Source organism: Ciconia boyciana, chromosome 16 (genome assembly GCF_034638445.1).
Source record: "Ciconia boyciana chromosome 16, ASM3463844v1, whole genome shotgun sequence".
In the NCBI taxonomy this organism is placed as follows: domain Eukaryota; kingdom Metazoa; phylum Chordata; class Aves; order Ciconiiformes; family Ciconiidae; genus Ciconia; species Ciconia boyciana.
Window position 1 is genome coordinate 3,300,102 of NC_132949.1, and position 27,660 is coordinate 3,327,761.

Below are 27,660 nucleotides of genomic sequence, written 5' to 3' on the forward strand. Positions count from 1 at the left end.
ATCAGGGAGGGTATGAGGAGGCAGAGCTTCACTGTCTTGGTACACAGTTAAATTACAGTTTAAAAACATACACTGCACCTTTAAAATAACTTGCAAGTGCCCCTCAAGATTGTGAAACAAACCTGCCTTTCATGTGAGCTTGGGATTTCTCCATTTACCAAGTAAACTTTGTTCACTTCGCACTTCGTGAGTGAAGGATTTCAGATGTTTTCAAATGACTGGGCGCCTGCTTGCAAAGCCTCACCCTCGCCCTGCACCTGCATTTCTCTCCCCGTCTGGCATTTGTCCACCAAAGACGTGGAATCGGTGCGGTTTGTAAGAGCACAGGCGGGGGTGGGTGCCTTTCCTGCCAACACATGCGCATGCCTCTTTGCAAATGGTTTTTGCACATGCATAAGCGTGCAAGGGGAGGTTTAGATTTTGCACCTGATGTGACTCCCTGAAGAAGCCGAGGTCTGATGCTGCAGCATGCAAGCCCTCATTAGAGCCAGCTTCTTTCAGCTCAGGGTTGTCCATGAGCATTTGTGGATCAGGCCACTGGACTTAGGACCTGTTATTGGTCTGGTTCAGTTACTGCTTGCACATGTCTCACAGCTGAACTGAATGGCCTGAATCAAGAAGCAGTAAATGTTCCCAGCAGGCACTTCTGGAGAAAACTCTGAAGTGCATACTTAGGCACGCAGTAAAAATTACTTGACTTAAGGAGCTGAATCCTTCAAAATCCCAGGGAATTTATTGAACACGAGATGGGATTACTCCTTTGGAGATAGGACCTTTCCTACTTCTGTGGATTCCTTTTACCTTTTTTTTTTTTTTACCTCCCAGCACAGCAGGCACTGCCTCTGCTGTTCAGCAGTGTTTCTGTCTTCACTGGGATGGTAGCCAAGTCAGAATACAGCTCATCAGATAACTGTCTCATTAAACATGAGACTGTTGTTCTTGTAAATTGAGGTCAGACTTGGGCTAGGAGATGCCAAATGCAGTTTTAAAGTTAGATACCAAGACTGTGTCTGAACTAGTAGATTAAACACGTCTGAGGCTGTTTGATGATGCTGGGGCAGACTGGTGCTGAACAGCCCGCATCCACCCTGTTAACCACAGCAGGGTGGCCACATGCAAACAGCCCTTTGGGAATACTCCCTTGCCCATGCTAAGTCCCAAATTGTGCCCAGAACTTGTCTGGGAAAGAATTAGTTGGTCCAAGCCCAAACCATGCTGGTGCTTCTTCTGTTTAATAGTAGAGGTGATTTGGGGCTTAGTGCCTGGGAGCACTGCTTGGCCCCACTTCTAAATCATTTCTGTGAGAAATGCCCCCCTTTACTGTGAGACAGGGACGAGACGTGTCCGGAATGGCAGTCCTCAGATACTGCCTGGGGACACGGGAGATGGATAAACATGAGGCAGCAGCACTGACCGCAAGTAGCGGGTTGTTACTGTAAAACTCTACCAAAGGGCTGTCTGTCTAATCAAAAGAGGATGTGTCTGCTCCCAGCTGAGCTCAGGAAGACGATGATTTCTCAAAAGCTACAGTCATGTGTGGCCATGTGGACAGCATGATCTGCAGTCCAGAATTAGCCGGGGTAAGATGTGGTCAGGAGGCTGCATCAGAGCATCGCGCAGTCAGGCTGGAACCCATGGGGCAGGGGAGACTGGAGGTGTGCCTCCTTTCTCATCCCACTGGTTTTAGGAGAGCAAAATTCATTAATTCCCCTGGTAGAGTTAAATCCTCTTCTTGGCTTTGCAGGGCAGGAAAGGAGCGGAAGAAGGCGGACAGGTATGCCCTGGACTGCCAGGAGAGAGCCTACTGGCTTGTGAACCGAACTCCTGTAAGTAGAGGATGTCAGTGTGTGGCTTTAGTGCCTTGATGGTGCCCTCCCTGCAGCCACCTGGGACAAACTCTCACATGCTAAGGGTACGACTGTGGGCATGGCCTCTGGGCTGTGCACCCTGTTGTTTCTCCTTGGGGAAGGGGTCAGCCCAGGCCTGCCCTGAGTCTACACCTTCTCCTTGGTTGCTCTCAAAGGTGCAAGGAAGGGAGGTCCGGCTGTAGCACCCATGCTCAGAGGGGAGCGTTGCCAGATTCAGGGGGCAAAGCTGCCCTGGGGCACTGCTGGCTGGGAGCTGCTGGCAGTGGAGCCCTTCAGGGCTCGGGCATCTCCTCATGCATTTGTGTGAACCACAAACTTTAAAACAAATGAGTTACGAAGCTATTAATGTTTCTTGTTCATAACAGCCTGGCACGCTAGACGTCCTAGAGTATGGATTAGACCGCGTAACGGATCCCAATGAAAATAAGGTAAACCAGGTGAGACAGATTTTCTTTTCACACCTACTGAATTTGTTCGGGAGGACCCAGACAAGGTCCCTGGGATTGTGGTTTTTTTAGGCACCACAGGCTGAGCGAGTCAGCTCAGCCGTGACAGCCAAACAGGCCAGAAGTTGAAGCTGTCTCATTGTCCGGGGTGTGGGGCCCTCAAAATAGGCTTTGGCAGCATCTTTTGGCTTGAAAATACTTCGTCAGCTTTCTTGCAACACCAGTTAGTGTGAGTGTTTAGCTACAGGACATGTTTTCTGTGCTGGTGAAGCTGAATTAAGGAATCCTCTACCTCCTGATGTCTGTTGCTGCCTTTTTATTAGTGGTGAATGGACTGGGGGGTGTGTGTGTGTGTGTAAAGGATCAGAGGAAAGATCCAGGTTTAAAATAAAATGACAGAATACCTCCAAAAGGGTAGTGTGTGGCAAGAAGATGGAGAAGTTGGTGTGGTGGATAGGAGACACACAATGTTGCCTAAAAATGCATATTGTATAGCTAGACCATAAAGAAACAGAATTAATGAACTGAGAACCATGGAGGCTGTAACTGGGTGGAACTGGTTCAAAGTCCACAGTAAGACAAATGCAGTTGGTGGATGAGGAGCTGGAGCTGCTCTTCTCTTTCTCCATCGGTCCTTTTAAGTGATCCTGCATTTGTGCACTTAATGCTGTTCATTTGGAAGTGAAGTCAAAGTGTCTCTCAGCAATTAAATGCAAATGTTACTGCGATCACACTCACTGTATTCCCACAACTTCTCATTTTTGTAACAGCCGTTAAACATCTCAACAGCCAGAGGCAGGATAATTGCTTTGGCCAACTGTATTCTGTTGCTATAGAGACTGAAAATGAGCAAAATGTAGGGTTGGGGTGTATTTTATTTTTTCTTGCTGTAAGTAGCAGCTGCTGAAAGCCTTTTCTTTCTTTTTTTTTTTTTTTCCTTAAGAAGAGAAAAGTAGTGGAGGAAAAGGAGAGGGATGGAACAGAGGAGTAAGCCAACTTCTTGCCCACAGTTTTACAGCTGATGTGGAAGGAGATTTTAGGTTTGCAAACAATCTGAAAGCCCGTAGCCATCTGCCAGCTGCTTGGTAGCACAGAGGAAGTGAGCTGAGGGATCTCCATTCAATTCCCACCCTGGGCATAAGAGAGATGGTAGATTCCTCCCGTCAGCAGAGACTCCAAGGAGGGCATGAGCCAAAGGACACCAGCTTCGGGGTGACTTCACTGCCTTTCTCCTTTAAGCTGATCTCTGAGCTATGCCTCCTCTCTGGAGGCTGAGCTGAAGAGGGAAGGTTCTTGTTGCTCCTGTTTCTGCTTTTGAAAGAACGATTGACAATACAGTAGACAGCCAAAAGCCCACATAGAGTCACCTTTGGACTAGCAGCTTCTTTTTATTTCTGCAGGCTGCTCTCACAAACACCTGCTGCTCAACAGCTTTTGGTGGGCAGAAAGGATGGCCCAAGCTCTGCCGGTAAATGCTGAGCTGGACTGTGCTTTGTTGGCTGTATTTTACCCCTGCTGAAGGCGGTGTGGAGTTTTATTGATGTTTTCTGTGGGCCCAGCCTCTGGCTCTGACATAGGTAAAACGGTGAGAGCAGAAAATGAGTGCATGAATCCGGTGCCCATTTATTTGATTTCTGCCTCTGTTCCTGCTCAATCTAGCTTCACTTTGTTGGCCAATTAGTTTTCTTTTATCTTGACAGCTGAGAAAGAAAATATTCCCGGTGACAATTAATTTCTGACATCAGAATGACTTCTTTGAAGCCGATATTGGCATGAACATCTCTCTTTCCCTTGCCTCAGACCCTTTGGTGGGCTGCTCCCTCCCTAATTGATAGAGTCCTCTGGGGATAAACAGGTGCTCAGCCAAACATCGCTCTCCTTTGAAAGGGACTTTTATTACTGACCCATGAGCATCCCTCGGTTATAATGAGTTAGGAGTTGTAGTTGGGCAGGAGGAATAAGGCAGAAGTAGCCATCCATTGAACAGCTAATTAAGGGATGCTTTAGCCTTTTGTTACCCAGGTCTCAGGCTCATGATCGAGTCTCACTGCTTAGAGTGTTACCAGGCAACTGTCAGAGCCTGCTGAGTCGCCTGCAGGTACACACTCGGCTTTTGCTGCCTTTGTAACCAGAGAGCCTTTCTGAAAGGTGCTTTAGCTTAGCCAAAAATCACTGCGCTAGATTCAGGCACTACTGAATGGAATGCCCTGGCTTGTTGTATGCAGCAAATCAGCCACAGATCATTGTAGTAATTGCTGGCCTTTAATTTCATCGGTCTCTGTCCGTTTGGCTGCCTGATAAATGCATAACCTCTGCTGCATCCATCACATCTTTTGAAATAACAGTGTCAGAAGCAGATAAACAAGATAGGGGAAGACCACCAATTTGAACGAAAGTGGGCACATGGACTGTTACAGAGTTGATTTCCAGCTGTTGGGCTGGAAGCACCAGCACAGTGGAGATGCATGTTGAGATGATCTTATGCTAGACTCAGAATTTGCCTCTGGCACGCAGGGCTCCCTGCTGGCTGCGTGTAGGGAAAGGCCCACGTTGCACCCGAGAAGAGGTGTTTGTGCATGCAGAAGCAGAGCTGTGTGCTTGCCGGAGTGCTGTTTGCCACCGCAGTGTCAGAGAGGCAGTGCTCACAGGTTTTTGCAATGAAGTGAGCTGGGGAGGGAGGCCGAGCTGGGCTGGCGCTGCCCCGTGCTTGGCGGCTGGTGCTCTGCACAGGATCCCCGTGGTCATCCTCACAGCTTGCCAAGCTGCGTGCATGGACAGAGAGCACTGCGGCATTCAGGGCAGAGTGCGGGCGTGATTTGCAGTGTCCTGGTCCAAAATGAGCTCTGGATAACAGTGGCCTGTGCTTGTTCTTCACTCCAAGCTCCATCTGGGCATACACACAAAAGCTGTTGCCCAGCTGTTTATGGCCTCTGTAAACACTGAATGGTGGCCAGATAGGCAAAAACATAATGACCATTATCTCCACAATGTGGTCAGGAAGACCCACACTGAGAGCAGAGGAGGTCCATGCGAATGGTTAGCTGGAAATTAGCAGATGTCCCAGCTCTTGTAGGAGCTCGTGGCTTCAGCCATGTGGATGGGCTCCAGACACAGGGCTCTTGAGCAGGTCCTGGCTGGCTCCCAGCTGAGCTTTGCAGCCGCTGTCTGTGCGCATGGGGAGCGCTCAGCTGGTGGCAGCGGGGTGTGACGAGGCCGTGCAGGGTGTCCAGGCGCTGCTGTGTGTCTCGGGGAGGAGGATGTTTAACAGCACGTGGCACTCGCCCGAGACAGACCCAGACCTTTCACTAATTGCCATTTTGATTTGAAGCCTGCAGGGCTGAGGAGCTTATCCGCAGTAATTGCGATAAGTCACTTGTTAAGGGCATTGCAAAATTAATCTCATTATAAGAAATTACTCTTTTGTTCCAAATGTTATTTCCTTCCAAATGAGGGAGAGTGGGTGGGTGGTACAGGGCACTTTGGCGTTGCTGTTGTCAGTAGCAGGGGTAACGATGGGTAGGATGGTGGGGACAACTGGCAGTGCTCAATAGGACATGGAGAGTATTCAGGGTCCCTTGTACCAGCAGTGGAGCTGGAAACTGGTCATGGGAGCACTGTGGGAGAACGGGAAATGAAATGGTGTGCAGCTCTGGGGTGAAATAGCTGAGATCCTTCGTGGTTACTGTGGATTTGAGAACTGGAAAGGGCTGAGCACAGCCAGCACCTGCAGCCCTCAACAGGGTGTTCAGTGCTGGGCTCCTCTTTGATTCTGCTCCAGTTCAGTGTGTGCCACTACTCAGTGATGCTCAGCCCTTCTCATGCCATAGCCCCCTTTTCTGTGCAAGCCTTGGCAAATCTCCTCCCCACCCTGGAGCACCCCACCAAAGCCCCCCTGGTTTTCCCAGGACCAGCTGTCCGGAGGGCTGACCTACATGCTCAGGCTATGGCAGGAGGGGATCCTTGGTGTAGGATGCACTTTAAAAAAAAATAATCTTTCCTTGTTTGCAGACATGACATTAGCTTTGATTTTTACTCACCCACATATAATTTTTCTGTTGTGATGGCATTTTAATTCATGCCTTTCTTGCTCTATACAACATTTAACTTACTGTGTTCTTTTTCTCTTTCCCACCAGCTGTTTGTCTCGTGTGTGTGTGGTGTGCTGCCTGCCTCTAAGACCCCTGTAGAAGATAACACAACTTTACTACCACGTGAGCTGCCTTCAAGCCACTATGCCAGCATCCACCTGTCCTCGCCCCACTGCACCAGGCCTGTCCGAGGCACCCAGTTGGCAAAACAGAGGAAGAAATGAGGGGCTTTTTAAAACCATCTAATGATTTTAATGTGTTGATTTTCCTAAAGTAAATGCCCTAGCCACACTTAAGTTCCATCAAATGGAACAGTTCAGCTGGCACTTGTAAATCTGATGGGGCCTGGTTTGTATCTCGGGTTCCCCAAGGAAATAGCGAACTCCTATTGTGCAGGAAATAGCTGGCCTGAAACAGAAACAAAGTTCTCTAAAGAGGACACTTCTAGGACAGTAAATGCAGCGAATTTCTCTGCACAAGCAGGTGATTTTTTTTGCCTTCCATTTCTACAGTCCATCTGAAATAATGATGACATTGTAGAAGTGGGGTGAAGAAATAGTGTCTACATGGAAGCTGACCTGGCATCAGGGGTGCAGCAGCTAAGATCAGAGAAGGGTGAAAAGCTGTTCCTTAGTCCATAAGATGTCCCAGGAGCCTTTGACCAATGATCCTGTTGTCCAAAGGCTTTTTCCTCCCCCTGATGTGTCAGCTCTTACCCCCTCGCACGCAGTTCCTTGTGTGTTGCCAGCAGAGCATTGCTGCTGGTGCACCTACTGTTTGCTTTCCTGTTTGTCCCTGCTAAGATTATGTGCGCTGCAGTCATTTGGAGCTGGGCATGGTATTTACAGCAGAAAAAGCTTCCTCCCCTTGCAATGCCACAGTGAGGATTTCTGTTAGTACTACACTGGCCAGGCTAGATTTGTGTTAGGATCAGACGGGCTGGCTTCATGGTAGTGCTGTACAGATTGGCTGATCTGCTGCATATCTGGCTCCTGCTGCTGAAATGGTGAGTGTGCCCTCTCAAAACCAACCAAGTTTCAGCAAAATATGCGTACTTTTTTTCCATATAGAGAACAGTTTCTCCCTCCTGAGCAGGACTAGTGATGATGGTTAAAATGCAAAAGCAGTGTTCCCACAATGGTCCCCTCACAAAGCAGCCCTGGGAGAGCATCTTGCCTTTCCCAGAATAGGGGCAGCTCAGCATGCAGGTTCTCTGGTGAGAAGATGGGAGAAGCAGTCTGCCTGTGGCATTCAATACCAGATGCTTCATCCCTCATTGCTTACAAACTGCACTTCACCAAGGCACTCTTGCAGACCCATGTCTGCCACAGGGTTAGTTTGACAGGATAATTCTGGGATGCAGATCTTGTTGGCTAAAACGGGAGATGAAGAACTGAAACACTGCATAAGCCTTTAAAGGCTTGCTGGGAACATCCCTGACTTAGCCTGTCTTTCCTTCTCCCTCTTCAAGTTTATTTCACACAGTAAGTAACTGTGCTTCAAAGGAAGCTGTGTGAATAAACGCCCTGCAGTTAATTTCTTGCCTGCAATTGCTTGCTCATTTGTGGATGACATGTAACATAGTCTGGGTTATTCAAATCACAACGTAAGCACCCTTTGCACAGCAGATACTGCTTCTGAGGCTTTTAATTGTGGTGTTTATATTTTGCAATGTGTTGGTTCCTGTCTCCTTTAGCTAATATTGAATGATCTAATCTGTGTCTTGTAAATGAATCTATTTTAGCTCCATTAGAATAACCCCTTAATTGAAGGCGTACAGGCAGCCTGTGATGGAAGAAGCAATGCTAAACAGTAAATACAGCTAATGGAACGATTTACGGTGTGTGGATGCTCTTAGCTTTGATGATACCCTGATTAGCTGCACTGCTGTGTTTGATTTTAATTGTAATGAGAATTAATTGGAGAGCACTGCACAACGGCAGCCCTGCAACAGTGTTTTCATGTCTCAAAAAAGGCAAATGAAAGCACCCATCCCAATTTAATGATTTTTGTTTCTTTATTTTACAGAAAAAAACTATGGATGTTTATAGGAGAGAGGTAAGTGGTCCTTCCCTCACTCCTAGGTGTTCATCCTGTACGTATTACTTATATCAGTGTTGCATGGGGGCTAAAAGCCCCCTTTGCAGGCGATGGGCTGTTTTAAAAACGCCTGGGTTTGGCTGGCAGAGTCTCTGCCCCATGGAGCTTTTGGTCAATGTGCTTTCAGGACATTTCCTGCCTCTGCACCTCCCACTGTAGGCAGCCAGCAGCTCTTCCAGTGACGGGAAGGCTCAAGCAAGGACAGACAACAGGGCTAAAATCCAATAGATCAAAATTAGTGGTGGGGAAATCATAGGAGATACATCCAGTGGCGCCAGCGTAGAGACAGCCAAGGATCAATGATAATTACATGCTAAATCATCCAGAGCATTTGTAGGTGCCTAGAATGGTAGCTATTATCCAATTTTTGTATAGCATGGGGAGTGCTTTTTAATTACTTGCACATTGCAAAATGCTCTTCTGACATTTGCAATAAGCTCAGTGAAAACAGCCATTTTACTAAGACGGTTTAGGGATTCTCTGATTCCTTGGACATCCAATAATTAGGGAAGAAGCAGTCCGTATTGTAGTTAGCTTCGCTACCTGGGAGAGGGCATGTTTGAGGTTCAGATAGAGACAGCCTTGTCTTCACATCTCCACGCTCCTAACCATGGACGTGTCTGATCCCTCTCAGATCATGTACTATCAGCAGGCCATCATGAAGTCCAGAGTGAAATCTTCTGTCTCTCTCGGAGGGTAAGTCCTGATTTCCTTCTGTCCACACATTAATTAGTCTTCAGCGCTCATCTCCTAATGAGATGATTAAGCTATCTGCTCTGGCAGCTGGTGACTCAGTCAGGGGAATCGATGTGGTGGCCACACACAGTGTTGTTTGTGCTGTCTGGGCTGTGTGTTGCCTGGGCCAGGAGGCATAAGGCAGAGGAGGGGTCAGAGTCCCAGTCGTGATGAAGAGTCTCCCTCAGAGCTAAGGGGAGCTTTGCTAAGAATGTCTGTAGAGCAGCGCTAGCCTCTTGGTTGAGATTCCCTCTGAAATCAAGAAGTGTTCAGACTGGTCAGGACTGGACTGTGGCGCTTGGGACCTGGCACAGCTCTGCAGTCTGGAAAAGCAGCTGCCTGGAGGCTGCATTGTGAGGATGCAGCAGTGTGTCCATCCTGTGCCTGTTTCTGTGCAGGATGATTAAGCAGCAGAGACACACTGACCCTCCTGTCCCTGGTCCCCAGCCTGCTGGGCTGGATTCAGCCCCAGTGAGTGTTCTTGCTTGTATGGTGATGCTCACCAGAAGGTAGCAGAGCTGGGGAAATCTCTGGTTATTCTGTATTATGAAGGAACACACGCGTCTCCATGAACGTCCAAGCAATTAATTAGCAATTCCTCTTCTCAGTGGGAGTGTTTCCTGATAAGATGCTTGATGAAGCCAAATAACTGCAAAGCTCCCAGTCCTACCATTAGCCATTAGTGCGTTTGCCACAGGCATTTCTTACCTGGAATCTTATGTGCTGGCCAGTTGCCTAGAGGTGCAGTCCACACCACCAGTCTGTTTTACATAGTCATTGCCACTCAGAGATTCATATCGAATCTGAGATAAACAAGGTGCTCAGGCCTGTTCCCTGGGAGAAGACAGTGGTGGATGAATGAAATGGGAGGAAGAGTCTGGGAAGCAGCGCTGTTTTCTGAGAACCACAACTTGCAAGGCACCAGCAGTTCTGCTCATTTCATCTGTCACTGACTCCCAAGTCACTTAAAACTCTCCTGCCTCAATTTTCCAAACTGTGAGCTGGAGCTGGGGACACCTGACTACCCTCCAGGAATTTTGTGGTGCTTAACTGTTTGGCAATGGAGCTTTTCACGCATTAGTCCTAGTCTTCTGATGGATAATACCTATCACCTAGGTCAAAAAGTCCTCAGGAAATTTGGATCTCCATCTCAGCTGCAGGACTGGGTCCAAATAAAATTATTATTGATGAGGATAAGAGCAGCAACTAGATAGTGTGCATGCAGCAGAGCATTGCATTGATTTAGCAGGAGCTGCAAAGCAGTAATCATTAAAAGGACAGAGCAATGTTACTTGAGTTGATAGGTTTAGGTATGTAGCTTGGTTAGAATATATGGATTGGAGTGAATTATGCAGGTGCTGAATGCCTTGGCATTTCCAGTGAGAAGACAGGATTGAGCACTTCTGTGCCAAACCTGTGGTATGCTTTGTGCAGTAGCATTGTATAATTGCAGGATCTATGCCAAGGTGCCTGTTAGCAATGCCTTGGACAGTGCACTCCCAGCTTTGAGCACATGAAACCAGTTTGGCCTGGAAGGAATTTTAAACGCAGAAACCAGATGACTTTTTCAAGAATGAAAAAGGGAGGAGAAAGCTAAAATTCCAGGACATTAGTGAAATCGGTTGTAATTACAAGTCTGGCCAACTTAGAAGGTAGGAGAAGTGTTTGTCTGGTTCCTGCTAGGATAGAGACATTTTTGCTTTGTGCCGAGCCCTCAAACTCATTTGCAGAGGAATGAGCTGTGTGGTAGGTGAGCGGAGGAAAGGAGAAGCTGGGATGTGCCCTCAGCACTCCCTCACCTCTCCCGGAGCTCCCTGTGCTCTCCCACACCCCATGAGAAGGCTGCGGAGAACCCACCCTGAGTGAATACAGTGCTTGCTTTCCTCTTCTCTGGCACTTTCCTCTCTGTGATGTGTGGCACAAACCAGCACAGGATCAGGCCTTTGCCATTTTGCTGGAGAAGGAGACAGAAACCATTTGGGAGCTTAGTCCCACTTCCTTGAAATGAAGAGGCAAAAGGAGGTGATGGAAGAGGGTCTTGTATCTCCCAGCACTTGAGCTGGCAAAATCACTGCTTTGAAAGACAACCAGGAGGTTACTGTTTGGGAAATGGAAAAGATTAACTGTGCTAATGAATCAGTTTTTCTGGTAAGGCAGGGGCCATGTTCTAGATCCCCGTGCTGATAGGGCTACACCTCTGAAGGTATCCATAGTCTGTGCAACCATTTATTTGGTTGTAATGGAGCTGGCTGCAATTCTGCTTGCAAATTAATATTTTGATATTGTTGAGTTTACTTGCAGGCTTGTGAAGTACTCTGAGCAGTTCCTCTCCAATGATCCTATCCTGTCTGGATGTCTCCCCAGCAACCCCTGGATAACAGATGACCCCGAGTTCTGGGATCTCAATGCAAAACTGTATGTATTTGTATTCTCTTGCCAGCTTGTGGTTTACACTGACCTTTATGCTGATAGAAATCAGAAAAGGGAACCATTGATTTCATCATGATAGCTGGTCTCTGATCATGAGCAGGGAAGCGTTCGCTTTCTGACACAGCTTGGCCATGCTAAAGAAACTGTCTTTTGGGAATATTCCATGCTGAACTTCCAGCATTATCTTCGTCAAGTGGAGCCTTCCTTAACATTACAAAAATTCCTAAACTGATGATGGGAGTATGCACTCAGCCCCTGCTGATTGGGTCTAATCCTCCCCTTGGATGAGTGAAGTCCACTTTTACTAGCACAGGAATGGAATGTGACCGGTTACACTCAGGTATAGCACTTGGTTTAGCGTTAACCTTGCTAAATTAGGTGCTGCCAATGGTGTAGCAATTCAGGGTTCAACTACTGGCCGTTGGTCTTTGCGCACACCTCAGGCTGCTTTCTTAGGAGAGCGTTTGGGTTGGAGGCACATGCTGGCGGTCCATCCCTTCTCTGAGGTCTCCCTTGGTTTTCCATTCAGATAGTATTTGCTAATTATACAGTGGCATCTCTGGGCTTGAAGCATACAACATATTACTGGTTCTCGTTTGAGACCAGCAATCCTGTTAGAGTGATAATATCCCATTAGACAGCCCCAAAGGATACCTTCACTGAATGCCTTTATGAGAAGCAAAGCTTTGGGCAACAACCAGTGCCACCTCCAGAACGGGACTGAGTCAAACCTCCGGCAAAGCTGGGCTGTCATAATGAGAGCAGCATAAATCCGAGATAAATCCTCATCCCACTGTGTACCAAGTTGTTTAATTACGGCTTACTTAGTGGGCTGACTTCAGGAGCTCATTACAGCATTCTGGAAAACAGAGTGTGCTGAGAAGTCTCTTGGCATTCCAGCAAAGGGCATTTTGGTTTTAATTAATTTGCTAATTAGATGGGCCACATGAAACTGGCAGTGCTGTTTGTTTTCATCCTGTGCAGAGTGGAAATCCCCACCAGAATGCGTGTGGAGCGATGGGCCTTCAATTTCAGTGAGCTGATACGAGACCCAAAAGGTCGGCAGAACTTCCAGCTCTTCCTGAAGAAGGAGTTCAGTGGTGGGTCTGTGTCTCTCCCTTTGCCCCTGCCTAGGCCACGTAGCAGGACATTGCACAGCTGAGACGGAGCAGTGGTGGAAATCCATGCCTTTGCAGTAGATGCTGTGAGCTGAGACAATGACAAAGTCACAAAATAAAGGCAGTAGAAGTGACTTTGGAGGTGATGGCTGCGCAGCCAGTGCATGCAATACCATCTAGTGGCACAGGACACGAAATACAGCCCAGGGCACTCCCTGTGCGGGGGGACTGCTGCCAGGCAAGCTGGAACTGGCTGAATTCACAAGCTCTTACAGGTGTCATTTGTCCCTGAGCAGAGAGCAGGGGAAAGCTGTTTTCCTCCTTCAGTCCCAAGGGGATTTTCAAGGTGGCTGTAAGAATTGGAGAGACTGAATTGGAGTCAACACATACTGAGTCAAACAAATTCAGTTTAGGAGTTAATAAATGGGATTGTGTTTTCCTCAGCCTCGCTCTCTGCTGACTGCATCCTTGTTACGCAGGAGAGAATCTGAGTTTCTGGGAAGCCTGTGAGGATCTCAAGTATGGAGACCAATCCAAGGTCAAAGAAAAAGCAGAAGAAATTTACAAGTGAGTGTGGTAATTTTACATTCTTAAACTCTTTGTACGTAAGTCCCATCACCTTCTTCCACACGTTGTCATTCTCCAAATGATTTATTCCTGAGACTTTTCTTTGTAAGCTGCCCTATGTCGTCATGTAGGAAAGGAGCTTTTGAAGATGACAGCATAAGTATTGTTTTGTTATATAGTTACTTTTCCTCTCTGTTCTCCACTATTACATTTAGGTCTTAGCATGTAATTTAAATAGAGGTGTGGAACAGCAAAGGTCTTGGGGCTGCCACAAGGAGAGTGGAGAGACCCTTTTTTGCTTCCAGTGGGCTAAAATTTGGTTTATATTGTGTGTTAACAGTGCAAGAGGAAGTGACTTCATGTCATACTGTTGAAGAGGAGATTAACTGCCCAAGATCAGGACAGCAAATTGTAGTGGGGAGCTGAAGGAACTTTTTCTTTCATGCATGGACAGAGGAATCTCCAGGAATTCTCCAGTTGTTAATGGCACTGTTGATTCCTCCTCCTTGCAGGCTCTTCCTGGCTCCAGGAGCAAGGCGGTGGATTAACATTGATGGCACAACAATGGGCATCACGGTCAAAGGCCTCAAGCACCCTCATCGTTATGTTTTAGATGCTGCTCAGACCCACATTTACATGCTGATGAAAAAGGTTTGTTATTTGTTTCCAAAGCCTTAGGGGAATTTCCAGTTCTCTGGGCCTTTCCATGCCTTTGTGTGCTATCAGCTGTCACTTTCAAGAGGCCTTTGTTTGAAAAATCCCTCAAATTTGCTGACTTAAGCAAGCACTAGTTCAGGCCTTTGTATTTTGCTGCTTCTTCTTCCCTCTAAGGCAGCATGTCCCCAGGGTAGTGGAGGTCAGGTATCTGCTGGAAGTTCTAATACCAGCTTGGTCACCAGCTCATTCGAAGCTTCAACAAATCTTTTAACTTCACTCAGTACCACTTTGTGTGCCACATCAGATATCCCTATGGTGGGATGCTTGTATCCAACTGGATTTCAGCAGTGGATGGGAAAGGTAGTAGCAATTGTGATATAACAGCATGAGTTTTGTACCAAGATCATAACCAGACATGGCCCATCTCAAGTTTTACTGATTTTTTTCACAGATTTTTCTGCGGTTATGCTGGTGGATACCCTTTTTTAGGTCTGACTGATGCAGCAGACTGTGGGCTGATGTCAGTGTATAGATAGATCAAGACAGGGACCATGGCTTTCATTAGATCATGGTGACCACAAATAATCTGTAACTCCTGCTTATGAGTGATACAAAATACACTTAGCAGTAAGGAGCATTATGGGCTAGAGCAGCAGCTAATGCCCATTGACACTGAAACCAGCAGAACTATACTGATTTTCACCAGTTGCTGAAAAGTTCAGCTCCTGAAACATGAGCACCTCACCCTGCAATGACTGTGAGACTCCACTGGCCTGGGCTAAGCTCAGTTCAGACCTTTTGGTCTGGATCTTACCTGGGAAGCTTTATTGTGAGATGGAAAATCCTGGGAATTTTACACCAAGATGAAAGGGTATTGGTTTAAATAGCTACATTTGCCTGAAAGATGCAAAGTCCCTTGGGCTGCTGGGGGAGATTATCCAGTTCCCAGCCTTCCTGGCTCCTGAGCAGCTGCATTTGGTGGTGATTTTAATAAGGGTGTTTGCAGCCCATAACTACCAGTTTCTCTTTTTTTCTCCTAGTAGGACTCCTATGGCCGCTATTTAAAGTCTCCAATATACAAGGAAATGCTGGCCAAGGCTGTTGTGCCACAAGAGACTGTCAAAAAAAGGCAAGTGAAACTGGATGTAATTGTGGGTTTTGTTTTTGTAGCAAGGGTAGAAAAAGCCTGAGTTGCAGCAAAATTACTAGGATTTAGATGTTCACTTAATTAAATAAAATTTTTCACTAAGAAGATGCCTTGCTTTGAGACTGATATTGCTGTTTATTTGTGAGCCCTTTGGAAGTGGCTTGTGTGCAGTCAGAATTGACTTGACGATTGCTCGGCTGCCTTGTCTGTTGGGTCTGTTTAGAACGGCTGTAATTGTTGAATTACTCATGGCTCCTTTCCTGGAAGGAGAAAGCACTGTGTGCTGGGCATGGGAAAACTCCCGCCCATGAAACACTGTCTGCCAGAGATGACAGAGCCCCTGCAGGGTCCTCCATGGGTTCTGCTCAGCTCTGCCTGGACAGAGCTGCTTACCCCCTGTGAAGTGAAGGTGACAGGCAACCACATGGGAGCAAACAGCATCTTACCTGCCAGTGACTGCTGGCACAAGGTAGATGGCCTTAGCAGGCTTGAAATGGCTTTTTCCAGACCAAGATGAAGGTTGCATAGCAAATTTAGGCCATTTGAACTGCAGTTGCTTCTTAAAGCTGAACATGCAATGTCAGAGCCAGACTGGGTGGTGTGCTTCTTTCTCTGTTCCTCTTCCACTCATCAACTGAGCAAGCAAGAAAGAGGAATCATGGACTTTCACACTATTGTTTCATCTAAAGCCCATTTCAAGTCAGTGGAAAAACCCCTCCTGCTGACTTGCCTGGGGCTTGGTTAGTTTTTCCCTGAGCCACACATCACAATGTCGCTGGCAGATGCTGGTTGACCCCTGGTGACTACCTTTATGTTTGTCAGTGCCTGTTCTGGATACACAATACTCAGCATCCTGGGTGAGCTAAAGAGCTAGTACCTCATCCAGAGGTGGCTTAACACTTGTTTCCGCTGCTGCTGGTAATGGCTTTGCTGAAGCAGCTAGCAGGTGTTTTTTAGGGTATCATAGACACCAGAAACACCCATACTGATCCCTATCTTGATCTTACTGAGGACACTAGAAAAAATTCCACTGATGGCAGTTGTTTGGGTTCACACTGAGTGTTAGTTACATGCAAAAGCTTACAAGAAAAGGAGTAATGTACTGGTCATCTCCTGGCCTTGGAGTCCCTCACAAGGACCAGGAACAGGACTGCCTTTACGCTTTTAGCAATTCTGTAGCTGATGTGTGGACATTGAGTCCTGCTTTAAACCACCTTGTCCGCATTTGTGCTGCCTTGTTGTTGTGTGGGTGACAGCGGCATGTCCATCTCTGTGTCTGAGCTTGCCCTCCTGGTAAGTTTGCTTACCAGGGTGAGTTTTTGGTGCTCTTCTACTTTTCAGTGACGCCCTGCTTCTTTCTCTCACTCTCTGCCCAGCTCCACTTTCCCATTCGGACGCCGACACCTCCGCTCCAGCCCCAGCCCTGTCATCCTGAGGCAGCAGGAGGAAGAGGCCAAAGCCAAAGAAGCCGCCACGACCGTGGACATCACGCAGGTCATGAGCAAGCTGGATCGCAGGAGCCAGCTCAAGAAGGAACCTCCCAAGTAGGCTCTGAGCCCCGCAGGGCACAGCGCAGGGAAAAGACAAGCCGAGGCTGGTGTTGAGCTTCGTCTCCCCTTCCTGAAGGTGTCAGTGCTGCTTTAAGTTTCCCAGGCCGGCTCTGCCAGCAGCCTGCTTCCTGCATGTTGCCATGGCTTCTGGAGCAGCAGTCACTTCCCAGGCATGTCAGGCATGACATGCTGCCAGAGCCAGGCCGCTGGCTGTGCCGGACTCGGGGTGCAGGGCCCTGGCTCCCTCCCCACACACCTCGGTGGGGGGATGCCTTCTGGCTGCCCTGAGCCCCGCTCCCGGATGCTGGGCAGCCCGGCCACCTCTCCCTGCCTCCTGCTTCTCCAGGAGGTGGAATGGCCCAAGGCAGAGTAAAGCTCTGCCGTCCCAATCCTTTGGGTTCAAATCAGCCTTCCTCAGAGCAGAGGTGGACAGCCCCGCAGGGAGTACAGCAAGGTAGCCCACCTTGGAGTGCATCCATGCTGGCGTCCATCCTCTTGGGGAGTTGTGCACCCTCCCAAGGGGTGCACCCTGGGCACCCCCTCTGAGAGGAGTGCACCCCTCACTTCAAGTACCCTGCACCTCCTAGCCAGTGCAAAGGAGCCACAGGCAGAAGAGCGGGGTAGACTTCTTGTGAGAACAGTAGGATGAGCGTTTCTGAAGGTTTGGGTGACCCTTTGAATTTTAATGACGCTCCCAAGTGCCCGCTGGCATGTTGGAGATGATCAGCCGAAAGCTCTGCTCTCCCCCATGACTCCCCCCCACGATGAGCTAGGTGTGCAGGCATAGAGAGCAGTCTCGCAAGAGCCTGCAGGAAGGCTTGAGAGATGCAGCCGTGGCTTTGTATTTCTTTTATCAAATCCTTCCTACCTCTTGTCTTGTCTTTTTCCTGCTCTTCTACTTTCTGTTTTTAAAAAAAACTAACAGGAGGTAGTTCCAGTTGTCACTGGCTTATAGCCCAGAGGCAAGGAAGAATGAGGGCAGAGGTGTTAAGAGCTGATTTCAACTTTAAGTAGTGGTTTTTTCATTTGCTCTGTCTCTTTTTTGCTCTTTAGAATGAGGCAACCTAAACAACTACGTTAGTGCTAAAGAGCTCGGGGAGATTCCAGGCTTTGCTGGGAAACCCCGGTGTGTCTGGACCAGGCCAATGATTACCAGAAGTGGGAAGATTCCTGCAAAGCCCAGTAAAGGGAATTGGGGGGGGCAGAAAAGCTTCCTTGTTTGTTAGAATTTAGGAGAAGCACAGGGACTGGATGGGAAGGACTGAGGTCTGGGAAGCTTCTTCACTCCGGTTCATGGTGTTCATCTGTTTTTACTACTGGTATGATTTACAGGAAATGGGAGATGGAGAAAACTGGATGTGAGTGGGAGCCCTCAGGTACCAGGGTGCATGCAGACCAACCCCTCGCAAACAGGGAGATAGTCAGGCAATAGCTGTGTCCCGAACAGCTTTGAGCAGCGATTCTTGCCCTCCCTGTGTGTGTTATCAGAGGCAGAATCAGGGCTACATGGTCTGATCTGGTATCACTGCAGAACTAGTCTCCTTCGCTTTGCAGCTGAGCTAGGGAGATTTTCATGACCTCCGTTAACCTAACGGTGATAAACCTTCTTAGAGGAATTGAAACCAAGTTGCATGAGTCTTTTGCTCTGATGTCAAGGTCTGCTTGCTAAGTCTCTGCTCTTATTCCCAGTGGAAGCAATGGCAAATTTTGCAATGCTGTAAGGGTGAGCAGGCTCAGACCATAATTTTTTTTTTTAATTCTGCTGAAAACCACAAGGCTTTTTTACATCAGGTACTGAGCACCGTCAACCTACCTTGACATAAGAGCACTGAAAGATACTCAAGAACTTGGCAGGGTTGGTCCAAAGCTACTTGGATGTGATGAGTTCTACTGTCTCTTCAGAGTTTGTATAACATGGAGCACTGAGCATGTTGGGATTGCTGGTATGTAATAACATGTGGAAGATCAAGTCAGGGTATAAATAATAAATAACAAATCTGTGTGTTCCAGTCAGTCCCTCTGATTCTACTTCTGTTTTGTCTGCAGCTTTGCTTTTTATGTTCTCTCTATCCATTCCTTTCTCTGATTTTTCATCATCTCAGCCTTGCATCGCTGTCCCCCTGACATGGGTTAACGCTGCATGCTCTGGAGTCACTGTGCTTGTGAAACACCAGTCCTACACTTGCAGGCAGAAGCTGGCTCTGTTCTGCTTATAGGCTGAATAAGCTGGCATGACCCAGTGTGCCGCTCCTTGGTCCCTTGCTGTTCAGTCCCTGAAGAGGAAGGTCGCCTGGTACAAAGTGTGACCACGGTACAAACTGAACTTCACTTTGTGCCAGCCAAGAAATTGTTTGTTTCCATTGGAAATCAGAGCAATATGTTGTTTCATTTCTTGGCCATTGCTTTCATGCATTCATCTGTCTAATAAAAATAAATGTAGAAAATGAAAAAAGAACCAACTTCATCCTTCTCTGGCTTGTCTCAGTGTGTGCATCCTTCACTGTGTCATCTCTCTGCCGTGTGTGCATGCATTTTCTGTATGTGCCTCGGCTCTCAGCACTTCTCTTTGGACACTTGAGCTGCATTTCATTTCTGCTGGGAGTGAGTCCTTGGGAAACAGCGGGGGGGGGACCCTGGCATGCAGCATATCCTCTGCTGATGAATCTGTGCTCGGGCTTGTCCTGAGGGCTGAATTAGCTGAGCTGGAGACTTCACAGCACCAGCCAGGGACGCTGGGGCCTTCAGTACAAGATGTGGCTTCTTGTATTATCAGTCATCAGGGTTTGGAGCTCAGCGTCCTATTTCTTGGCCACCACAGCAGCACATTGGTGCTTTGGGTTTGACATGGTTATGCCGTTTATAACCAAGATCACATTCTCGGGATGGCAGACTCCTCTGGGCCTGGAGCTAATTGTTGTAAGGAATGAGACAAGCTGGTGTCTCCTGCAGCATCCCAGTGGGTGTAGGGCTGGATCCATCAGCACCCGCTGAGGCCGGTAGCAATGACCCTGTTGTTTTCCACGGGCAAATCATGATGCCTCTGCTCCCCTGCTGTGGGAGGGGGCCAGAGCTGCAGGAGAGGGGGGCACCGGCCCAGGCTCGGCTGGGGTGGCTGTCAGCTGCCTCCCAGCTGAGCCCTGTCTCTCCCGGCAGCACAGGCGGCACCCGGCCCTTCTCCTCCTGACGAAGCCTGGGGTGGCCAGCCACCAGCGTGCCGCCCCGCCGGGCCTGACTGAGCCTCTCTCCTTTTCCTCCCCACAGCCATGCCACCTCGCCTCCCCAGTCCCTCGCCCGGCCGTCTACACTGGTACCGGCACCCTGCCGCCGCCACCTGCCTGCCTGCCCCCCGGCCCCAGCAGCCTGCCTCCTGCCTCCCCCAGCCCCCCGGCCCTGCCCCACAGCACCGCCTGCCCCTCACCCATCAGCGTGGCTTTAGACAGCACGACGGGCGCCGAGAGGGAGCGGGAGCCCCAGGGGGCTGGCCCTGGCCCCTTCCCCTCCAGCAGCGGGAAGTCCCGTATGGCCGCCCTGTCCTTTGGCCGGTTCCTGAAGAGGGGCTGCTGGACCTCACCCGTCTTCGCCACGCTCTCGCCCAAGTGCCCGGCCGTGCCCCACGGGAAGGTGCAGCCGCTGGGTGAGCGGGAGCGGCGGCTCCAGCCAGACAGCAAGGCAGTCAGCAGGTAAGCACTGCGTGGGCACCTGGACACCCTCATGAAGGGCTCACCTCTGAGGCCAATTTGGTTTGTAATTAGCCCGGGGTTGAAATAGCATCAGCTCAGCCCATTAAAGTGGGCCTTGTGCTTCATATTCCAGTCAGCTGTCGCCATCTCACCCCCACGTTTGCCTGCTGTGGGGCCACGTGTGATGGTGGCTGCCAGGAGTGGGTACCGGCCCTGCTCCTCCCTGGCGTCAGGCAAGAAAATGGAGGTGCTGCACCTTCCCACTGGCCTTGGGGAGCAGCGGGCCGTGAGGCTGCTGGGGTACGGCATGGCGCAGCCAGGGATGTGGCCTCTCCTCCCCCCTTGGGGACACCAGGCACCTGCACAGCCTGTCCCCCTGCAGCCACGTCACCTCCAGCCCCGTGTGCCTGAGCCTCCACACGCTGGAGCAGGCCGGAGGAGGTGGCGGCCCCCTCACATGAGTCAGCCCCAGCTCAGCGTGAAGATACGTTTGTGTTTGCCCCCACATCAAGAGGCTTCACGGGCCGTGGGGCCTTGCTGCCCTGTGTATGTTAGCAGAAGTTGTTGTTTGTCCAATTCAGTTACTTTGGTGGCTTTGGAGATGAGCTCGAGGTCTTTGCACCAGCAAAGATGGTGAGACATTCAGGTGCTCTGGGGTAGGGACCCCCTCTATCCCTGAGAATCCTCCCCGCGAGGCTGTGCAGCGCTGCGAGCCCAGCTGACGGTTGCCTTTCCTACAATTGCATCTAGAAACCACCACTGGTATTTGTGCTGCCTGCCCCAAATCATGGCCAGGCCTCTAAAGACGTCTCTTCCCCTTGGCTCCTCGCGCTTGCTTTCTGTATTGCATGTGTTTTCTGATGAGAAACGGGCAAGAGGCCATGCCAGCGGTTCCTTCCTGCTGCACTTACGCCTCATGTTCGTGGTGTAAAGCCCCCAGGTTTTACTTTTGATCCCTGACTTTGGAAAACCGCTTGTATATTTAAGTTTGTTCTCGAGCATTGGTTCAGGCTTGGTTTAATGATCTGAAAGTCAGAGGAGACCGAGAAGTAACAAGGGAGGAGAAATCTTGAGGGAGAGTTGTGAAACATTTGTCATTCTGGAGCAGGATGTGTAAGAATGGGGATTTTTTTTGCCTGGAGAGGCTGTCACTGTTGAAACCAAATCCTGGCCACGTCCCTCACTAAGAATAACGTGTCCTCAACCTCTTTTAATCCACCTCTGCTGCTGACCAAGTGGATGAGTCCACATTATAAATTCAAAAGCACAAATCTGAGGGCTCCTTCTCCACCTGGCTCTGCCGGAGCTGTGTCACACAGCCGTTTTGCTTCAAAGGGGTGGGAGTGCACATTTCCTTCATTTTCCATCTCTGCGGGCTTGTGCCCAGGAGTTTTGCTTTGGGATTTGGGGTTTGAACAGTGGAAAACTCAAAGCCAGACTCCGTGCTGTGTGTTCGCTGTCTCAGAGAGCACATCAAAAAGTGCTGTATGCGTGATGAGTTTTTATTTCACAACACAGCTTCTTCCAAATAAAAATGGATGCTCCTTTGGAGAGCCGAATCTACCCCATAGACTCTAAGGAGGGAGAGGACAACCGCCACCGAGCTCGTAAGGACTCTGCGAAGGAGGTGATCTGCCCTTGGGAGAACCCCACGGAAGAGGGGAGAGCTGGGTAACAAGCAGCCCAGACATGGACCCTCTCTTTCCAGGCCAGGGACCACAAGGTTTGCCATGTATGGTTCAGTATATGGGCCATACTGTTGAAGAACTGCATTGGAACCATCCTTCAGCATCAAGGAAGCTCAGACTACCACAGCTATGGAAAACAGGCCCTGGTGTACCCGTCTGTTTGTAATTGAAGAATCTGAAGCATTTCTGGACTGGTTTTCTTTCCTATCTTTGGTATATTCAGATCTATTCATTACGAACTTCTTGATAAATGAACCTCGTTTCTTGCCTTATAGCAGATGGAGAATTTACGTGTATATATATATATATATATACATCCTGGGAAACAATGTCTTATCTGAATTACTTGCTTGGCCATGAGGTGTCAGCACACTGTACACAACACAGCTGGAGCAGAGCTTGCAGGCGTTTTTCAGAGTAGGACTCAGGCTTCAATGCCAAGACTGGGACATGTTTGTGTCCCCAGCTTGGGTCCACCTCTTATTATTAATAACAATTTTTAAATTTTAAAGCAAGTTCATTAAGAGACAGCTGATTGCTGGGGAAAATAAAGTAAACCCCTCATGAGAAGCTGGGTACTGTATGGCATAGCATCATTCCTTAATCCAAACCAAAAATGATCCCACAGAGCAAGCAGTTCAGGAGGAGAGCAAAGGCTCCAGAGCACGGCTGCATTAGTTCCAGTTTCCCTTTCGCGGCCTCTCAGTGCCAGGATGGGTTTTGAAACCATGGCTTGAACTGCACCCCGGCAACACCTGGGAAGATCCAGACCAAATCCGTCTTGGTGTTTTGGGCCTCTCCAAACCTAGATTGATGCATTGCCACAGTCTTTACCTGTGTTGTTATCAAGAGTGCTAGAATGTTGCTTTCCTTATGTTGTGTCATGTTGAAGATGGTTTTTTTGTTCAAGCGTGGAGGGGTTTCCTAAATGTGTGTGATGTGGGTCATTATTCTGTAATTTGGCCACGTGGCCTGTGACTTTTGATGTTGCTATTTTGTACTTTCTAATTGTAAATGGAGCTTTGCCTGTGTGGCTGATGTGGTTCATCATGCTGACTTCTGCTGTGGGGTTTTAAGTCTCTCCTCACACATGTTCAGTGGTCCCCATTTCCCCCAGCTCTGGGACGACACTTCTAATTACAGGGCACTTTGGGAAAGTCGAGAGGCTGTTTCTGTTTCCAAAGACTCTTTCCCAGGGGAGCAGAAAGATGTACCTCCCCAAAGCAAAGGTCGAGCAGGAGGGTGCTGCCCCACACTGCCCATGGTGCTTCTCTAGTACGGATGCGTGTTTGCTCTTGCTGGCTTTGCTTTGTCGGAAGGATCTGGTTCTGCTCTGGCAGTCACTAGCGGTGGCCCCGTGCTACTCATGAGAGACAAATGTGGTGTCTTTTGTGACTGTGTTTGTTAATATTGTTACTCAGCAGCTCCTGATGAGACACCGATAATGTATAATCAAGGAAACACTAGAGGAAGATATTGTGATGTGTAAGAGTTAATAATATTATATTTAATATTATGTACATATTATAAGAGTTATGCTACTATTATTATTTCTCTCATTGGTTTGGGGTTCCTGTTGTGCACCTCCTTGCCTTCTACTCCAGAAGCCAACAGCGGCAGCGGATCAGCAGTGTGTGTCTGGGGCTGGGATGTGGGTCGTGCTCCATGGAGACAGTAAACACCGTCACGTGGAACCCGGTTGTCTGTGGTTTCCTCCTGTTCAGCACTGCCGGCGTGCCTGGAGCCAGGCAGGGCACTCAACACCGGCTCCCCAGGCTGGCTTCCTCACCACCTCGGCTCCTCATGTCCTCAGCTTGCTGAGGAAGGTGCATGTCTTGTCCCAGTTTCACAAGCGGATGAACACATGTGTTCTCCATGATGAACTTGGGCACTACTCTTATTTACTATGTGCTTAGCAAGAGTAACATAACTGGTGCTATATGATACCCAGCTACCGTGAGAACCTCTTTGTAGTGGTGTACAATTTGCTAGCCACAGGGAAGAGGGGACGCACCAAGAAACTCTTGTCAAAGAGGTGGGTCTCACCCATGCTGGCTTCGGTGAGGGGTGGTACTTCCTTCGCTGCAAAGAGGCACAGAGGGAAATATTTATAGAAATATCACTGGGTTTATTTCCAGTGGCCTGGGGCAATCAGCGTTTCATCTCCAGACACAGTTTTGTGGTTGCTGAGCAGAGACCAGGCTGCGGCTGTGCTGGCTCTCCGGGGGTGCACACGCAGGTGACGGAAAGCTCACGCTCTCTGGTGACCTGTTCTGCTCCTTAGGGGTTGGACTGTGAAAATCTCCCCATCTTTGCCAAGGAATTAAATAGTGCCTTGGCCTCGTGCTCATCTTCTAGACCAGAGGAAGGACTTCAGGATCCAAAACTGGCTACTCTGTCAGGGCTTGGATGTCCTGATGCAATGACATCCAGACAGACAGATACATACGTGTCCCAGAGGTCTGCACTGGGGATCCCCAGTATTTATCCCTTCAGGGCACTGCTTTTTTTCCCCAATATCTTTCAACTGGAGGACTCCTACAGTTTTTTTCCCTGGGGGGGACAGGCCCCCGTGTCGTGCATCTCAAGTTCATGCCTTGCTTTCCTTCCTTCCTTCCTCCCTTCACCCGTGGACCCCCTAGGCGCCTGCCGACTGCAGGTTGAAAACCACTGCTCTGGAGGCCCCGGATCCCTCCTGCCACCGCGCTGCGCTCGCACGGTGACATCTGACGATCTCGCCCCCGCTGGAGGCCTGGCGTGCTGGAGTCGGGAGTGCTTTCAGCTCTCACAGTTCAAATCCCCTCGCTGTGCAGGAGCCCATTTAAAGCTGCCTGGAGTCACCTGGAAGAATTAGCTCACTGCAGCAACTTAGACATCCAAGGTATTCCGATAATGTGAGGGATGTGTAAGGTTAATGACTGGAAAAAGTGATCGCTCCCTGTGGGCAGTTTCTCAGAAAACTCCCTGCTGCTTGGCTGACAGAAGAAAGGAGACTCCAGCGGCAGCGAGGAAGCCCCATGCCCTCGCCTCAGCGGCTCTGCTCCCCTGCCTCCCACGGCTGCGGGGGCTCATGGCCGGCACAGACCTGTGGAGCAGCCGTGGTCCCGCTCCGGCTCGTTGGTGCTGGAAGAGCTGCCCGGGCTCCAGGTCTGAGCTGATGTACTGCAGGAGGGGCTGCAATGGTCAGACTTTGGATATTGTTTGAATGAAACTGGAAGGAAGATGCTTAGTTAGCCGTGTGGTTCTACAACGTGCTCCACTCCCACCTGTGGAGGTCCCACACCCCACGTTAGGGTGGGCTCCTCCAGCATCGTTTGCTCGGGCTCAGGCTGACCCACGGCTGCTGGGATTTGTTTGCATGCTCGCTCTGCAGCGGTGGGCCAGCCTGAAACCAAGAGCAGCTTCTGGGGTTCCCCCAAACCTCCATGAGGGCTCTTCCCAGGCTGCCTCAGCCATCAACCTCAAGGGGACACTGTTGGGATAGTATGGGAGCGAGTCCCGTGCTCGTCAACCTCAGCCTCTTGCTGGAGCGGTGGGCAGGAGGTGGATCCTGGTGTGGGCTGCCAGCTTTGGGGCGAGCCCTGCTCCGGCTGGGCTGCTGAACTGCGGCTGGGGCTGCTCTACAGCTGTGCCACGGGGCTGGGGTACGTGCCACGCCGCAAGGCCTGCAAGGTGGAAGGAGAGGCGTATGCAGGGGCATGGCAGTCAGTGAACCTGATTCAAATGTCCAAATTAGAGATCTGTTTTCCAGGCGATCAGCATCTCTCAAATCTCCCTTCAGGTCTGACATTTCACTCTCTCCTCTCCAGCTGGGACATACGGCCAAAGTGCCGAAAACACTGAAGGCCTGTTTTTTCTCTGAAGTCTTGGACTGTGCATTGCTCAAGTCTCATTAATTTAAAAATGGAAAAAAGAATGCTCAGCATCCAGCAGGATCAGGCCTCAGGAGCAGGAAGTACCAGCTGGCTCAGGAGAGGGCTTGTTCCCATGAGATTCCCAGTGTGGTTTTGGCAGGCGGCATGGTTGGGATAGCTCTGTGAGCAGGCTCTTCCTGCCTGAAATGCCAGCCATGGCAGAACAGCTGACTCAGAGCATGACAGCTCTTGACAGCATCCCCTTGTGAAAGGAGCCGTCAGAAACGTTCCTGACACGGCTGCCTTTACATTTTGTGAGGGTGGCTTGAAAGCCGAGATGTAAGCCGAGCCCACGTCATGATGCTCTTGGAAACGGTGCTCTGTGGGTGGAATTCACCTCTGTGCAGGGGCTGCATCGCATTACATCCTACTCGGGCCCCAGAATAGGATGTCAGTCGAACTGAAGTGGTTCATGGTACATTCACCCCAACATCTGAATATCTGAACTATGATAAATGTATTAGGAAAGAGTCATCATGACTTGGCTTTTTGGGGTGCAGGAGCCTCAGGGGTGCAGGAGCGTCACAGATGCAGGAAGAAACCCAGTCACCGGGGGAATTTTCTGCTTGCCGCGAGGGATATATTTTATGCATTTTGCAATACGCTTGGCCCAGAAACAGAGGTGAGCACCTCACAGGATCCTTTTTAGGGCAGAGGTTCCCAGATCTGTTCTGCACCACACTAAAGGGGAAAAGATAAGCTCTTGCAAGTCAGTTTACTTTTTAAAATTCATGTTGCCATAGCAGCTTAGCACACTGTCTCAAGTCCTCCTTCTTGCAAAACTTTGATCACCATGAAAACAGAATTATGTGGTTCTCCAACACGTTCTACATATAAACATATCGAAGTTCCCATAGTTCATGCTTCAACATCTCTGCAAAGACCTCTTTTATTTCTCGCTCACAAAAAATTTCTCTGGCCAAAGGACAGTATTTTAAATCCTCCAGCTGCATTGGGCTCAGTCTTGGTGTAAAGCTGGCTCCTCAGCATCTCCGTGGTCCTGCTGCTCCTGTTCCCAGCTGAGGTTCTGGTTCCAGTGGTTTCTAACACACTCTGGTACACCACAGCACTGAATCCCAGCCACCAACTTCTGTCCCCAAAATTGCAGGAATACCCTCCTCCCTTGGCTCTGCTCTCTGGCCATCAGCCTAGTCTCTTCCCTGGAGCATTAAAAGAGCACAAATTCCCCCGAAATATCTATCCATTTATTGTTATCCAGCAGAAGCACTGGCCTGTATTATCCCTGCTCACCTCTAGTCCCATCGTACTGGGTTCCCTCTATCCCCAGGGAAGGAGTTGGTCACTCCTCTTAGGATGGGATGAATTAACTTTGGAAATGGTTTATTCCCTCCATTGGCTCTAGAGGACTAACTCAAGACTGGACACAACTTCTATATGGGTAGGATTTGGTGACAATTTATATATGAGTGGGATTACCTGATACCAGTGGCTTTAATGAGAGCACATCTGATGTGTAGTGTGTAGGCACCTGCTGCAGCTCCAGGTAGAGTGGTCTAGCTCTTCGCAAGGTCTGCTATAAGCCTTAGGAGACCTGCATTTATTTTCATTACCCAAGGTGGGGCTGCCTTGTTCTTGCTCCTGAACTTTCACTCTGTTGCACTGTGCTGGGAGCAATGGAAGGAACTTTAGAAAACACCAACATCTTAAATCC

The 27,660-nt window shown here is 49.3% G+C and overlaps 1 protein-coding gene across 3 annotated transcripts in view; it reads left to right on the forward strand.

Annotated features, from left to right (window-relative positions):
• Positions 1–23,724, forward strand: part of RGS9 (regulator of G protein signaling 9) — a 35,930-nt gene extending 12,206 nt beyond the window's left edge. The window contains exons 8-19 of one of the 3 annotated variants that reach the window (XM_072881317.1): positions 1,745–1,826; positions 2,234–2,296; positions 8,431–8,460; positions 9,137–9,198; positions 11,539–11,652; positions 12,652–12,767; positions 13,265–13,352; positions 13,865–14,003; positions 15,053–15,138; positions 16,533–16,650; positions 19,968–20,386; positions 21,905–23,724. In XM_072881317.1, coding sequence (XP_072737418.1) covers positions 1,745–1,826; positions 2,234–2,296; positions 8,431–8,460; positions 9,137–9,198; positions 11,539–11,652; positions 12,652–12,767; positions 13,265–13,352; positions 13,865–14,003; positions 15,053–15,138; positions 16,533–16,650; positions 19,968–20,386; positions 21,905–22,061 — 1,474 coding nt within the window. In that variant the 3' untranslated portion in view covers positions 22,062–23,724. Of the gene's footprint in view, positions 1–1,744; positions 1,827–2,233; positions 2,297–8,430; positions 8,461–9,136; positions 9,199–11,538; positions 11,653–12,651; positions 12,768–13,264; positions 13,353–13,864; positions 14,004–15,052; positions 15,139–16,532; positions 16,783–19,967; positions 20,387–21,904 lie in introns of those variants that run through there. The other 2 variants (XR_012045405.1, XM_072881318.1) reach the window with 2 other exon arrangements.
• Positions 23,725–27,660: the final 3,936 nt, after the last annotated feature.